Source organism: Paroedura picta, chromosome 7, assembly GCF_049243985.1.
Source record: "Paroedura picta isolate Pp20150507F chromosome 7, Ppicta_v3.0, whole genome shotgun sequence".
Classification (NCBI taxonomy): domain Eukaryota; kingdom Metazoa; phylum Chordata; class Lepidosauria; order Squamata; family Gekkonidae; genus Paroedura; species Paroedura picta.
Genome location: NC_135375.1, coordinates 102,685,134 through 102,701,014, shown reverse-complemented (window position 1 = coordinate 102,701,014; position 15,881 = coordinate 102,685,134). Strand labels below are relative to the sequence as shown.

Sequence of the window (15,881 nt, the reverse complement as noted above, 5' to 3'; positions counted from 1 at the left end):
CAGCCCTTTCCTCCAAGGGAACTGATCTCTGCAGCCTGGAGAGGCACTTTCATTCTGAGGGTTCTCCAGGTACCATCTGGAGGCTGGCATCCCTGAACAGTGGCAGGGATCATAGAATCATAGAATCATAGAGTTGGAAGGGACCTCATGGATCATCTAGTCCAATCCCCTGCACTATGCAGAATACCCACAATCCTATCGCTCACCCACTGTAACCTGCCACCCCCTTGCCTTTCCAGAATCAGCCTCTCTGTCAGATGGCTATCCAGCCTCTGTTTAAAAATTTCCAAAGATGGAGAACCCACCACCTCCCAAGGAAGCCTGTTCCACTGAGAAACCGCTCTGTCAGGAACTTCTTCCGGATATTTAGATGGAATTTCTTTTGAATTAATTTCATCCCATTCGTTCTGGTCCATCCCTCTGGGGCAAGAGAGAACAACTGTGCTCCATCCTCTATATGACAACCTTTTAAATACTTGAAATCCCCTCTCAGTCATCTCCTCTCTAGGCTAAACAGACCAAGCTCCCCCAACCTTTCTTCATATGTCTTGGTCTCCAAACCCCTCACCATTTTTGTTGCCCTCCTCTGGACACGCTCCAGTTTGTCAACATCCCTCTTCAACTGGGGTGCCCAAAACTGAACACAGTTCTCCAAGTGAGACCAAACCAGAGCAGAGTAAAGCGGTAACATCACCTCCCGTGATCTGGACACGATACTCCGTTTGATACAGCCCACAATCCCATTTGCCTTTTTAGCCACTGAGTCACACTGCTGACTCATGTTCAATGTATGGCCTACTAAGACTCCTAGATCCTTTTCGCACATGCTACTGTCAAGACTAGTCTCCCCCATCTTATATTCGTGTATTTGATTTCTCCTACCTAAATGCAGAACTTTACATTTGTCCCTATTGAACTTCATTTCGAGCCTATCAAGATCATCCTGTATTCTGTTGCTATCTTCACTTGTGTTTGCTACCCCTCCCAGTTTAGTATCATCTGCAAATTTAATAAGTATCCCCTCTAATCCCTCATCCAAATCATTTATAAACTAGTAATCAAGCCCGCTGTATTCTGAATATTCTGAATACAGCGGGCGCTAGGCAAGGGAGCCTCCGGCAGCCGGGCACAGGACGGCTGGCGGGGGCTCATTGGGACACGGCCTGATGCGGTGAGAGGCGCGAAGCGTCTCTCACCGCGGCAGGCCACAGGGCAGGGAGCCCCGGGGATTCCCTTGCCGGCGGCCTGATGTGGCGGGAGGCCGCTGGCAAAGAAGCAACTGCGAGCCGCGCTGCGCGCAGCTCACAATTGCTCCGGGGCGGAAATCGGAGGGACCAATCGGCAGGTGCTTTGCGTCCCTCCGATGGTCTGTCCGGACCCTTCCTCATCCCGGACACATCCCGCCCCTAAAGCCCTTACTCTTTTATTTAGTCCGCGGCGCCCGCGGCGCCGCAGGCGGTGTTCAGATATGTCGAACAACACAGGCTCCAGGACAGATCCTTGGGGTACACCACTTGTCACTCTTTTCCAAGAAGATGCTGAACCATTAACAAGTACTCTCTGGGTACGATTTGTCAACCAGTTTTTGATCCACCTGACAGAATTAGGATCCAAACCGCATTTTACCAACTTGTGAGCACGAATATCATGTGGAACCCTATCAAAAGCTTTACTAAAATCCAGATAAACTATGTCCACGGCATTCCCCTGATCCAGCAAATAGTCACGTTCTCGAAAATAAGGTTGGTCTGACATGACTTGTTCTTGTGAAACCCATGCTGAGTCTTAGAAATCAGGATGCCAGCCTCCAGCTGGGATCTGGAGATCCCACTTCTAGGGTTTCTTTATGCCTGAAGAATGTTTCAGGGGTTGAGAAAAGCTGACATAGAGGCAGTAATTGAGAAACCTATGGTTAGTTCTTTGACCCTCCCTTGGGTTATGCAGCCAATAGGGAATGAGCAGTCTACCAATGAGGGCCAATCAGTTCACATTGAACTGTGTCAATGAGGTCCAATCAGTTCGAATTGCACTCTGCCAATGAGGGCCAATCAATTTTAAAAATCATACTGCCAATGAGGGCCAGTCAGGTCAAATTGCCTGCAGACAGCCAGGAAAAGAGTCTCCAGGAATGCATATTGATGAGTGAGTGCCAATCAGTTTAAATTGCACTTTGCTAATCCCCGCATCTAAACTTTTGCAGATTCTTCTCAATCCCCACATCAAGAGTTCTGCCATGTTCCCTGGCTCTGATCAAGACCAGCTGCACCTCTTTGGGGCCAGGTATAATCAGCAGGTAGGAACCTGGCAAACAAAGAGCTCTTCAGGGGGCATAATTTTAAAGAATTCTCAGGTTGCTGGGAGTAACATCCATTGAGTACGAAGAGATTAATTTCTAAGATTGAGGATTATTCTTTGACCTTTTAAAATACACATTTATATGTCTTTTATCCCAGAGCTTTCGTGCTATACAGCATGACCTTGTTCTGCCAGGGGAAAGAGTATGAACTTCACATTAATGATTCTATCAATGAAGGGTCTTTGATGTTTTGACGTGATATTTTTTTTCATGTACCAAATATTGTGTTTTGGAATTTTGTTAGAAATTTGTGCCTGATTAAGATATGAAATGGAAATATATCTATGATTCCATTGTGCATATATCTAACCCTTTGCTCCTTTATGGGCAAAGCACAAACATATCCACAGAACGATATTCCACCAGGCATTTGGTTGAGGCCAGGAACCACCATCGTCATCTACATGAACCCCCCCCCCCCGCCAGACTCCCATCAGCCTCTATTCTGTGTCTGGCCAGTACTCAAGACCTTTTGGAGGGGGGCAGCAGATAAATTAAAATAGAAAAATATATTTTTTAAAAACTCAGTTGGACTGATTTATCCCATGAGATAACAAACATTGTACTCAAAAATTTTATCCAAAGCACAGCTAGCAGCTTCTAAAGGTAAAGGTATCCCCTGTGGAAGCACCGGGTCATGTCTGACCCTTGGGGTGACGCCCTCTAGTGTTTTCATGGCAGACTCAATACGGGGTGGTTTGCCATTCCCTTCCCCAGTCATTACCGTTTACCCCCCAGCAAGCTGGGTACTCATTTTACCGACCTCGGAAGGATGGAAGTCTGAGTCAACCTTGAGCCGGCTGCTGGGATTGAACTCCCAGCCTCATGGGCAAAGCTTTCAGACAGCTGCCTTACCACTCTGCGCCACAAGAGGCTCTTCTAGCCAGCACATATTTGAAGAAGTCTTTATTGCAGGAAAATTAATGGCATTGGATTAATATACACAGCAATGTGATGATCACGGACACTGGACTGAGGACTGGCTAAGAGAAGACTGTTCTTTAGGAGTGATCAGTATTGGAGAGTTGACATTCCTAACACTTGGGACTACAGTGCTGATTTGTTTTGTTTAGAGTGCATCACAGAAACATCAGAATGCATCAGAGCTAAAACACTCATTATCAGTCTTTTTGGTCTAATCTTACCCACTCAATCAAAGGGTTTAAATTAGGCAAATTACAACAAAGGATGAAATGGAGATGAAGAGGCATAAATGAAATGGGACACTTGAGCTAAACTCTACTGCAGTCGTTGATCCTCAATCACAAGAATAATAGTGAACAAGAATAGTCATTTGAACATGCAGAATCCAAGACCTCAGTCCACTAGGAGGTCGTCTTCATTGAAACAATTCAACATCCCTTAAATCCCAGGAGAACATCTGGATGGATTGTCTCCTGAAAGCTTTGCAGGTTCCTTCTTTCCCCAAGAGAATGTCCTCACCCTTAGTACTTTTGGCAGGTTTTAAGATGGTACTTCACGCAGACGGCATTTTAAGTGATGGACCATTCTGACCCATGCCTGTCTCAGTTTGGGATTAATTAATATCAGGATAACAGCATGCCCAGCAGGATACACAACAGCGACATTGAAGAAAAGTACTGATGACCAAGAAAGACCATGACTTTCCCAAGCCAGCATGGCCTGTACATTGATGACTACAAAAGTGAAGAGGTACAAAACAGTAAAGGAAGCCATAGCTTTGATGGCACTCAAGTGGGCATTGGTGTTGAGATCCCGGACTCCAACTCCACTGTGTTGCAAACGTCTCGTGTGCTTCCACAGAGAGATGATTAACAAGAAGGTGGAGGACAAAAATATCACGGAAGGGATGACATTTGAAACAATAGCTGAAATGGCAAGGTCCGTACAAGAGTGAGGTTTCTTAACTCCTGGATCACGGCTATTATTTAAAAGGGCTTTGTAGGGATCACAAATGCCTGAGGCAGTCCAGGATCCTGTGAAGACAATAATAGTCTTAATAATAGTCATGACCATGGAGATAACCGCTGAGGTGAGAAGCAGCTCCGGGACCAACCCAGATAATTTTTGCTTCACTTGGAGGAAAATTGGGTGGGAGAAGATGGCGATCTTTATTAAGTACCAAACGCTGAGACAGGCGGCGAACCAAAGACTGATGGTGTCTGCGAAGAACCACACAATCATCATTATTGCTTGTATCCGTTTCAATATATAGGTGTGCAAAAAGAAGGAAAGCATAGTCACATGCAGGATTATGACTGCCTGCCACAGGAGCCTGGAGGAGGCAAGACAGATCAGGATCAAGTCGGTCGGGGCTAGCTTCCTGCTTCTGAACCAGTCGATACAGCAGATGAGGACAATAAATCCATTTGCCACCATTCCAAAGATGGTTTCCATAATGAGCAGCACAAAGCCGGTTATTGTCAACCAGGTGACCATCTTTCTGAGCACAAACGAAGAGTTTCTTGTGTTGTGATAAGAGTTTCTTCTGCTTTCCATCACCAGCACACCTTCCTTTTATGAAGACGAAGCCATCAGGGAGGCCGGAGGTATTTCCATGTGTGAGCTCTGTTAAGATGCAAATCTTCCTGGAAAAGATCATATTGCTAAATCTATGTCCTGTTCTAGGATGTCATATTTGCACACTGTACATAGATCATAAATATGATCTTTGCATCTGTTTTCACAAATGCTGATGAGCTATCCTGGTGGCATTTGTTGATTTAAGAGATGTTGGGTAGTGGTTACGAGCGGCGGCTTGTCATCTGGAAGACTGGGTTCAAATCCCTACGCCTCCACATTCAGCCAGCTGGGTGACCTTGGGCTAGTCACAGTTTTCTTAGAGCTGTTCTTGCAGGCCAGTTCTCTCAGAACTCTCTCTGCCCCACCTACCTCACAGGGTAACTATTGTGGGGAGAGAAAGGGAAAGGAGTAAAAACATCATCTTCTTTAAATGTCCTGTTTGCTAACCTCCATTATGGACTATATATTGTGATTTTTAGGGGAAAGCCTTTCTGTTGATTTAGCTACAGTGCAGTCCTAAGGAGGGAGTGAAAGTGCTCAGGGAGCCAACCAGTCCTTCTCCTGGCATATCTCACAGATTCCCGCAGCGTACATTGGAGTTACCTTACCTCAAAACTCTTGGCTGCATTCATAGATCTAAAGATGGCCTTTAATTCCATCCCCAGAGATAAACTGTGGGACAAACATGCAGAACTCCAGATCAATCCTCGTCTTTTATTTCTCTTAAGAAATTTGCATTTAGCGAATAACTGTCAGATCTAACTAACTTCTGGCAACTTAACTAAGAAAATACTCATCGATATTGGAGTTAAACAGGCATGTATTTTAACTCGCCAATTGTTTAATCTATTTTTGCATGATCCAGTTTTCTGCAGTTTTCTGCAGTGTATAAGTGGCTTTTCCGGAGCATGATTGGCTGTTCGTTTGATTGACGGCCAGGGGCGGGACCAACTGTGGAAGGGGCAAAGCCAGGAGCTGTGGCATTAGGTAGAAATTTGATCCATGGCATCCATAGAATTATGACATTTGGTTACTAGAAGCTTTGGGAGCCCCTATAATTGGATCGCTTGGTCCAAACTTTTTGAAATTTGGACACGAGTCAGGGAAGAGCCTTCTGGAGCTCCCTTGAAAGTTTGGAGGCTGTAACTTAACCCCCTCCTCCAGGCCCCAAGAAAGGCGGAAAAGCCAAAATTCCTATTAAAGTCAATGATGCCATGGACTTTAATGGGCGCCAAAGCACTGGACTGCTCCAGCTCTTGTTTTTTAATGAGTCATGTGGTTCAGACTGCTTCGAAGCAATCTGTTTCTGGATCGGAGCCACTTCAGAGCCGTTCGGGCCAATTCGGACAGAATTGCACAACCCTGGTAGCCATTTTGTGGCTGACCTTGCCCCCTGTGGCAGCCCTTTTGTGAGACCCATTTTGTGGCTGTTCCAACCACACTGTGTTAAAACGCCAAAGGTGTCCACAGTATCAAAACAGGTTGGGGATTTCTCCATTAGACCTATATAATTTGTATTGGCTGGAATGGCTGATAAGTTGGTTCACTGATTTGGTCTGAGCAGAGGAGCAGAAGGAGCTCATTGGAATTTGTCCTGGGGTTGGATGTCATCCACATGGAGGTGAAAACCAGTTCTGCATTTCATTATCAAAGCCTTCAGATGCAGCTGTCCCTTCACTGAAGCAGCATTCTAAGGCTGTGGTCATGAGACTAAGGCAATGAAGCTGAATCCATACAAAATAAATATTCTCAGTTTGGGCCTAGTGTACCTGAGGGACTGCCTCTCCGCCTATGTCCCCCAAAGAGCATTACACCCTACAAATTTCAACCAATTGGTAATCCCTGACCACAAGGAAGTACATCTGACCTCAACCAAGGCCCGGATGTTCTCCATCCTGGCCCCTACCTGGTGGAATGAACTCCCCAAAGAGATCAAGGCCCTGTGAGAGCTGTCCTAGTTCTACAGGGCCTGCAAAACAGAGCTCTTCCACCAGGTTTTTGGTTGGAACCAGTGGCCTACAACACCAAGTGGGCCCCCCAAAGGAAACCTCCCATGAAGAACCTACCAACAGACTACACCAAAAGGAGACTGCACTGTTAAAGTTTTAATGTTTTGTACTGAGATGAGTTTTAAAGGTTTTACGGTTTTAATGTTATCCTTGCTAATTATGTGTATGAATATTGTTGTATGTTGCCCTGAGCCAGTCCGGGAAGGTGGCATATAAATTAAATAATAAATAAATAAATAATGTTGGTCAAGAATGTTGATACTTTCAAGTGTCTGGATCACTTTGCAGTGGCAGATGCAGAACAAGAGCTTGGAGATCCACATAAACCCAATTTTGCTACTTGCTTATGTCAGCTCCATTTAGAGTATCAGTGTCCTCCTTTCCTTGACATTTCCACCATAATCTCTGTTTTTGTAGCTTGGCTGGTTTCCTGCAATGCCCTCTATGTTGGGCTGCCCTAGAAGAAGCCCAGGAAATGGCTGCTGGCTCAGAATGCAGAGAAATTAGAATTATTCGTAATACGGGGTATTAGTAATAAGGGCTATATAAATATGTTAAAGTGAACAAATCCCTAAATAGTACAGACTCATTTGTAAAGACATATGCAAAGGTAGTATATAGTCTCTCTGCGGAATGTGCAAATAGGAAATAAGAGAACAGGGTACAGAATCTGTATTATCTGGTCAGATTTGCATCTCGACAGAGTCCACGCAATAAAACAGTTCCCGCCTCTCCAGATGTTTTTCAGTTTGAGCTCTGAGTCCGTAGCACTGGGCAGTGTCAGGTGAATATCGCTGAAAGGATAACACTGGGGAAAGTGTGGACATTACAGGACGTTACACTGTTCTTTTGTGTTCAGAAAGATGGCGACCTTGTTCATGAGTATCAGTTTTGCCCTTCTGGTGATGGAAACCCTCCTCGGAACACTAGCAAACGGATTTATTGTCCTCGTCAATTATATCAGCTGGTTCCAAAGCAGAAAACTATCCCCAAATGACCTGATCCTGACCTGCCTTGGCTTGTCCAGACTTGCCTGGCAGACCGTCGTGATCCTGGATGAAATTTTGGATATCGTTTCTCTGAGCGGTCCTAGTGGGAACGTAAATCTGACTATTTCCGTCTTGTGGATATTTATAAGCTCCACCAACATTTGGTTTGCCACCTGGCTCAGTGTGTTCTACTTTGCAAAGATCGCCGTCTTCTCCCACCCCGTTTTCCTCCATGTGAAGCAAAGGATCTCTGGACTGGTGCCGTGGCTGCTCCTCGGCTCAGCCGTTCTCTCTGCCGGCATGACTATTCTTTTAGTGGCAAGCTTCAGAAACGACTTGCCCAAGTGCGATTTCTACAGTTCACCTTTGAGGATCAATGATTCTGAAATTCCAGTGCCCGACTCCTGTGGGTATTTTGATATTCTAGCAAATCTCCCAAACGTCATTCCCTTGCTGATATTTTTGGCATCGTCCATCTTGCTCATCATCTCTCTGGGGAAGCACGTGAGATGCTTGCAACACAATGGAACCAGCATCCAGGATTTCAACACTCAGGTTCACTGGACTGCCATTAAAGCTCTGGCTTCCTTCTCGGTTCTGTACCTCTTCAGTTTTGTAGCACTCATTGTACAAGGGATCCTAATATGGAAGAACAAGGGTTCCAGTCAGCTAATGGTCTTGGTTGATAACGCAGCTGCTGTTTATCCCGCTGGGCATGCCATTATCCTGATATTCCTTAACCCCAAACTAAAAGAGGCATGGGTCCAGATGCTACGTCACTTTAAATGCTGCCGGAGGGAAGCCCCCCAAAAACATGTAAGGAGAGGAAAGCCTGTTCTGCAAGAAGGACACTGAAAAACTCACGAGGCCCACCCTACTAAGAAGTTCTTCTTCAGTGCACAAAGTGCGTGTCCCCTTTCACACAAACGTGTGTGCTTTGCTAATGGATGATCTTTCTAGCTGCTTCAGTAGAAGAAATGTGTCCCTATGGATATATGCCAAGGGAATCTCTCCCCCCCCTTCAGAACTGGTCAGACTACATATGTTCCCTTTGATTTCGATAGAGCAGTAGATAATGATATATAAGTAAGGACTTTGGTTTCCAGTGTTGGTCTGGTTGATATTTTTAGGCTGTGCTCAGTTTTATTTTCTTTCTGTTCCTTATAAGTCTATTTTGGATGCTCCTTTCATTTTAGATGCTCTATTTGAGAAGCCTATTTTCAAAGAAGAAGAAGAAGAAGAAGAAGAAGAAGAAGAAGAAGAAGAAGAAGAAGAAGAAGAAGAAGAGCTGTTTACTTTATACCTCACTTTTCACTAGCTGAAGTCCCAAAGTGGTTTACAAATGCCTTTCCCTTCCTCTCCCTTGCTCTTTATTTGAGTGCGTGTGTCACATTTTATTTTGTGTTCTTTTTCATTGGGGGGCGCATGTAGATCTCCAGCAAAATACCCCCCCTTGTTTTTTGTTTGTGAATGGCAGGAAACTACAGGTTACCCCCACCCCCTGGGTTGACAGGCTGCTGGAAGGGGATGGGGGGGCGGGGCTGAGGTTGGCAGATCCAGACAAGTTCACTGCCAGGGAAGGGCAAAGACCTCAGTTGGAATCAACTCTCCAAGGCAAAAATGTTTTTTGTTTTTACTTCTTTCCAGTCTGGTCCCCCCCCCTCCACACACACACATACACACTCCCTCCCTCCAAAATAAAATTCCTTCTCTCACAGACTCTGTCGCCCTTGTGTTTTTGTTGTTGTTGTTGTTGTAAATCACTGACAAATCTTTTGGCCCCAAAGCATTACCTCTTTGCTTCTGAGAAGGGGCTGCTATTTGCGGAGATTTGCACCCTGTTCCTTGCCCCACTCACAAAGGCCAGATTGATTAATTTTTATGGAATCAACTCCTTACCAGCTAAGCACAGGGCAAGTCCAACAGGCTGCAGTCTCTACATATAAGTTTGCACTATGAAACTATCAAAACTTGAAGACAGCTGTGACAGTAAACCAACGCCTCTGTGAACAAATAAAATTGCGTTGCAACAATTAATTCTGTGTTTTTAAAAAGAAAAAGGAGGGGTGGAGGCGGGCTTTGCGTTGCTAGGCAAGCCAAGGCTGATTGGTTGTCCGGTTGACTGGCAGGCTCGAGGTTGGGGGGAGGAAAGTTTGTGGCGTTTTCATTGCTCCTCAGCAAGAACCGGAAGTAGGTGAGGAACGCTGGCGGAGAAAGAGGGCCATTTCGCACGGCTTCAAAATAGCACAATGGTTGCTAATTGAAAACGCTACTAATTTGCCTTAACGCATGACGTCTCAGACAATCTGCAACACTCCTGAAACCAATCAGCAAAAAGCGCTTCGTTGTAGCGCTTTTAGGGGAATCCAGAAAAGTGGATTCACCCTCCGGATAGCGATACACTCCTGCAACCAATCTGCAACACTAGCGCTAAAGACCTGTGCGTTACCATTGTTGCGGGTTCTTCAAAGTCCCTCCTCCTGAGCCTGTCCTCCAAACTTCCGGCGAAGCGATCGCCATTTTTTTTTCTCCGAGCGAGCGGGGATAAACGCACCAGCGAGCCTCTTTCTGTTTAGAGGCTTCCCTGGCTTCAGTCCTTCACCTTTAGTCACTAAGCACAAACCACATAAAAGCCCGTTTGCTGAAATAAAGTCCCTTTATTTTTTACATATTAATTCAGCCGAAAATCGGGCCCGTGAGAGGGGGGGGGGATTTTTTTTTTATCACTCGAGGCAGCATGCCAACGATCATACAATCAAACGACAGCTCACATTAGGCAGCTGGATGGGTCTCTCCGTAGCAACGAATCTACCTAGATTCGTTGCTATGGGTCTGTTTTTTTTTTTTTAAAACCTTTCTTAAAGGGAAAGGGGCTGTTTGGGAGCATGCTAACGGCTGCCCATTGGCTGCTTGACGGCCAGGGGCGGGACGAGCTTGGCAATAGCACTTCCTTTCTAGCGATTTCTGCCGAGACCGGAAGCCTGTGGGAAACGCTAAAAAACGCAACTGATTCCACTACAAAGGCAGGTATGCATAACGACAAATTCCACTATTTTAAATGGCGATTTTTCATTCCGCAAACAATTTGCAACAAAGATCCCCGTGCGTAAAGGCCCAGAGTCATGCTAGGAGAACGGAGTTTTGGGGCAGGTGTGAAATGACGAAGGAAAATACACAGCAATGGAATATTCAGTGTTGATTACGGATTTCTACCAGCAGTGCAGCATGGCCCTTAGTCTTAGAATGACTACAGTTTTTTTCTCCAAGGCAGAGGATGGCACTAGGAGAGAGAATATCCCAACAGATACCCCTAATATGTGGAATCCCGCAGGGAGCTACCATCTCCCTGATGTTATTCAACATCTACATGCACCCCCTTGACAAACTGATCTGTGATTTCAGGCTGGGATGTCACCAGTACACAAATGACACCCAGCTATTTCTGTTGTGGAGCGGCCATCCGTAAACACCCCCAGATTCCCTGGCCAAATGTCTAGAGGCTGTGGTGGACTTGCTTGAGAGGAATCAGCTGAAATTAAATCCAGCACACTGGAGGAAGTACGGTTCAACTCCATGCGCTAGATGTGGTTTGCCCAACAGAGGAAGGAACTTTAATGTCATAAAATCCACTTTCCAAAGGACCCCTTTTTTCCAGGTGAACTAATCTCTGTGATAGCAGGAGATCTGCATCCACCACCTGGAAACGGGAAACCCTAAAGGGGATCCTCTTACATTTGCTTACAAGTTACATTGGTTTGTGTTGGGGAAAGTCATACATTCAGGGTTGTCTCCCTTAGGAATAGATCTACTAGCAGCAAATTCCACCATTTAATTATGTGTCCAGTAAAGTATCGGTCCTCTACCTAATGACCACCCTCTTTGATTGCCCTCCCCCAACCCTATTATTATTAATACTTCTCACCCTGCCTGGTTCACCAAAAACAGAGCTTCCTAGGGGGAGGAGTCTTAGAGAAAGAAGTGGGAGGGGACCTTGTGCTGGTCACACTCTTTCAAGCTAGCATAACTTAGGGGGGTTTTGTGAAGATAAAAGGGGAGGAGTCAGAACCATGCATTCCTTGGAGGCAGGGTAGAAAATGAATAAGGGATACAAAAAATGTTGCCCATCCATCTCAATTCCAGTCACACCCCAGGATTCTATATATTTGCCAGTGATTTCATGCACATGACAAAGACGAACAGTGAAAGGGGACGTTTGATGCGTTTCTCTCTCCCACTTGCCCGCTCAAAGAAGCTTAATAAATCATACATGCCGGGAACAGCTGACCTCCTTTAGTAGGGTTCAAGTTTCTCAAAGCTGAGCCAATTAAAATAGGATAAGAGTGTATTCCCTTCAACAGTTCATTGCGCTAATGCTCAGCAGGTGGTGCTACTGCTTTGCGGAGGCCTGCTTTGAAAAATGGCAATGTTTTGGTGGAACCTCAGCGGAGGTTAAAAAAATGTCTTTAACCAACAAAATGCAGTGACTGATGGCTCATTAATGGAACACCAGGAAGGTTCTGTAAAAGCCTGCACAGGCCCACAATGGAGCAAAATACTGAGGAGGGGTCCTTAACAACAACAACAACAACAAAACCCCTCATGAAACAGAAACAAAACAGGAAAGAAGAAGAAGAAGAAGAAGAAGAAGAAGAAGAAGAAGAAGAAGAAGAAGAAGAAGAAGAAGAAGAAGAAGAAGAGTTGGTTCTTATATGCCGCTTTTCCCTACCCGAAGGAGGCTCAAAGTGGCTTACGGTTGCCTTCCCATTCCTCTCCCCACAACAGACACCCTGTGGGGTGGGTGAGGCTGAGAGAGCCCTGATATCACTGCTTGGTCAGAACAGTTATATCAGTGCTATGGAGAGCCCAAGGTCACCCAGCTGGTTGCATGTGGGGGAGCGCAGAATCGAACCCGGCATGCCAGATTAGAAGTCCACACTCCTAACCACTACACCAAACTAGAAGAAAAATCAAGAGCAGAGAATTGTTCATTCTCTTGCAAGTTGTAGATGATACTTGATACCTGATGAAATGAATAAGCTGTAAGGCTGAAAACAGAGAACAAACAGAGAACAAGAGAAAGTTTTGGAAACACAGTGTGAGTAAATCCTATTCTTATGTTTTCTGGCATGGGAACAAACGAGAGCACTAGAGGTTGCCTCATTGCAAGAAGCTGGAAAAGGATTGCTGATGGAACTCTCTAAAGCAGCCATGGTTTCATGAAGCCCTTGATGGTTTCTTGATGGCGTTGGGATGGGTTTCTGAATGGGTGGGAGTTAATTTTTTATATATTTTTTTAAATTTGTTAAACATATATTGGGTGATATGACCATGTATGGTCATGTTAACTCATTCCCCCTCCATTTCCAATGACGGGCCTGGAGGGGGTAGGAAGGGGAGGGCCTCCCAACCATATTCTGCATAATCGTGCCATTTCTGGGGTTTCTTGAAGTCTGAAGAATGTTTCAGGGGTTTCTCAGTGGTAAAAAAGTTGATAATGACTGCTCTAGGGACTCCCCTTTCCATACATTTCCAGACAAAAACAAAAAAGCTGATTAGGATAGCACAGAACTCATTCATTGTTCAATAATGGATAGGTTGACCAACCTGAAGATCTCCTGGTCCTCTTCTGCATGATGGATAAGCGGATGAAAACTCACTAAATACATTGTTGTTTTTCTGATCTCTGCACAGAAGGGTTAATTTACTCCGCAAAACTGATTTTGCTCTGCATGGTGAACTGCCTCTTCAGTGCTTTAAGCGTCTTTTAAGCGTTGTTTCTGAAAGAGGCTTTTCACCGATTCATTTCTCTCCTGCCTGCCTGAGATGCAGTATTAGTCATGCAGAGACGGTCCTTCGTTATGCAGATTAGTTACTGCATTAGAGAACAAAGCAGGGTTGGAAAAACTATAGGGGGCAGGGCTATGAATTGTTTCATGCAGAGAGCATTGCAACATAGTTTTTCAACAGATTATATTCAATGCAGAACAACGATTGTAATATAATAAAGCGGTCTAAACTGGTTGTTTTTTAAACTGTTTTATTTGGCTCTATGCAGAATACCTCCTGGAATGCCTACTGATCTTCAGACTACAGAGATCAGTTCCTATGGTGGAAATGGTGCCAACACTGTGACACACCATTTGAATCTAAAAGGGACAGAAGTCCTAGAGCAGCATCCCATCCCAGACGGAACTCCATCTCTTCCCCAGCTTTACCCTCCCCAGGCACCACCCTCAAGCCTCCTGGAATTTCCCAAACCAGAGTTAGCAGAATTTAAGTTTAGAAACAAGTTGCATCTGCTGAAATTCTCCCTTCATTATAAGTATCAAAGGCACAAGAATTGTGTTTTGGTTACGAGTTGCTGGGGCAAATTGTTAGCAGGAAGAACCCTCCTCTTGTTGAGGGGCAGTTTAGGGATAGATATAAACACCCTTCTTAGAACATCATCTCAGATATTGAATGCAATATACTGCCTAGTGAAAACAACACTGAAATAGACATCAGCCAGTTCATAAGTGCAAACACACTGCCTGACCCAAAAGATATGGATGCCAGTCTCCAGGACAAGTTTGTGCATATCATTTAGAACATGTGATAAGGAACAGCTGACCTACTGGTGACCTTCTTGGAGATGCATAATTAAGGACAATAGGTTTCCCAGGAACTAGCAACAAATCTCATCATTTCCCAATCTTGCTTCCCAGCATCCGGTCACTTTAATTTAGCAACACTTAACACCTTTCCCAAACCCAGTATCTTTCCAGTCCAGTAATTAAAGGGTCATCAACAAGATTTTAATGCCTATAGTTCACCTCAGGAAAGATTATCACAAGTATTGTCTAACGCTTGGGAATCCATCAGTGTTTCTCCCAGTTCATTGCTCCAGAGATCCCAACTCCAGAGATCCCAACAAGTCATTGTGTTTGAAACAAGCATGTCAGCATAGCCTGTGGTAGTACTTTGCCCTATATCAAGAGGTTTCCTGCCCCGATCTGTGTTTAACTATACAGGCAATGGAGGTGAGCTCTTTGTGCATAGATTCTTGAGTGCAGTGGCTTATGCTTCAAGCAACAATGCATGGACAAGAGCCAATGGATATTAAATATCATTTAACTGAAATGCCCCTCATTCATTACTCAGCTGTGGTGGCATAAAAGATTTGTTGCACAACCTGCCTTCCGTTCCAGCTGAAAGGAACTCAAGCAGCAGAAAACCCTCAAGTTTTGCCTGAGGTCTTGAAGAGCTGTTGCCAACCAGAATAGGTTGGCAACGATGGATAGGCCAGGATCAAATTCCAGCTTCAGATCCTTGCCTAGTCATGAAACCCATCATACAGAGTTGCTAACCTCCAGGTGGGGCCTGGAGCTCATCCACTTTTAATAATAACAAATATTTATACCCGACCCTGAGAACTGTTTTAACAACATTAAAACAAATGCAAAGATTAAAATTAAAGAAAACATTACAATTTATAATTTGCTGTCATTTTTGCCTCTGACTAGAATCCCAAAGAGGGGAGGTTTTTGGCAGGAGCTGATCTTCATTCCTTCTCCCCTCCTCTCCTAACAGTGAGGCTTCTATGTTATTCTTTGCCTTGACTATAAGCCCTGTGGAATAGCTCCCATGTTATAAGCTCTGCAGAAATGGTTTAGATCCTGCTGGGTCTTGAACTCTTCTGGGAGCTCATTTCACTAGACTGGGGCCAGTGCTGAATAGGTCCTGGCCTTGGACAAGGCTAACTTCTCTTTCAGGCCAGGTACCCTGAGCAGGTTCTGTTCTGGGGATCTCAGTGCTCTTGAGGGAAAAGGCGGTCCCACAGGTATGCTGATCCCAGAACGTTTAGGGCTTTAAAGGTTAAAACTTGCACCTTGAACCTGATTCAGTCTCCAGTCTGGAGCCAATGCACCTGAACAAGCACCAGACTTTTATATGTTCCATATCAAGTCCCTTCATGCAGCCGCATTTTGGACCACTTGGAGTTTCCAGAGCAGTCTCAAGGGCAGCCATACATAGAGCGAGTTG

General features: G+C 45.0%; 1 protein-coding gene across 1 annotated transcript; it reads left to right on the top strand.

Moving 5' to 3' along the window:
- Window positions 1-7,733: 7,733 nt before the first annotated feature.
- On the top strand, window positions 7,734-8,714 carry LOC143841941 (taste receptor type 2 member 3-like). Its single transcript, XM_077346490.1, has one exon. It carries the CDS (start codon window positions 7,734-7,736, stop codon window positions 8,712-8,714), a length of 981 nt encoding a protein of 326 aa, XP_077202605.1.
- Window positions 8,715-15,881: the final 7,167 nt, after the last annotated feature.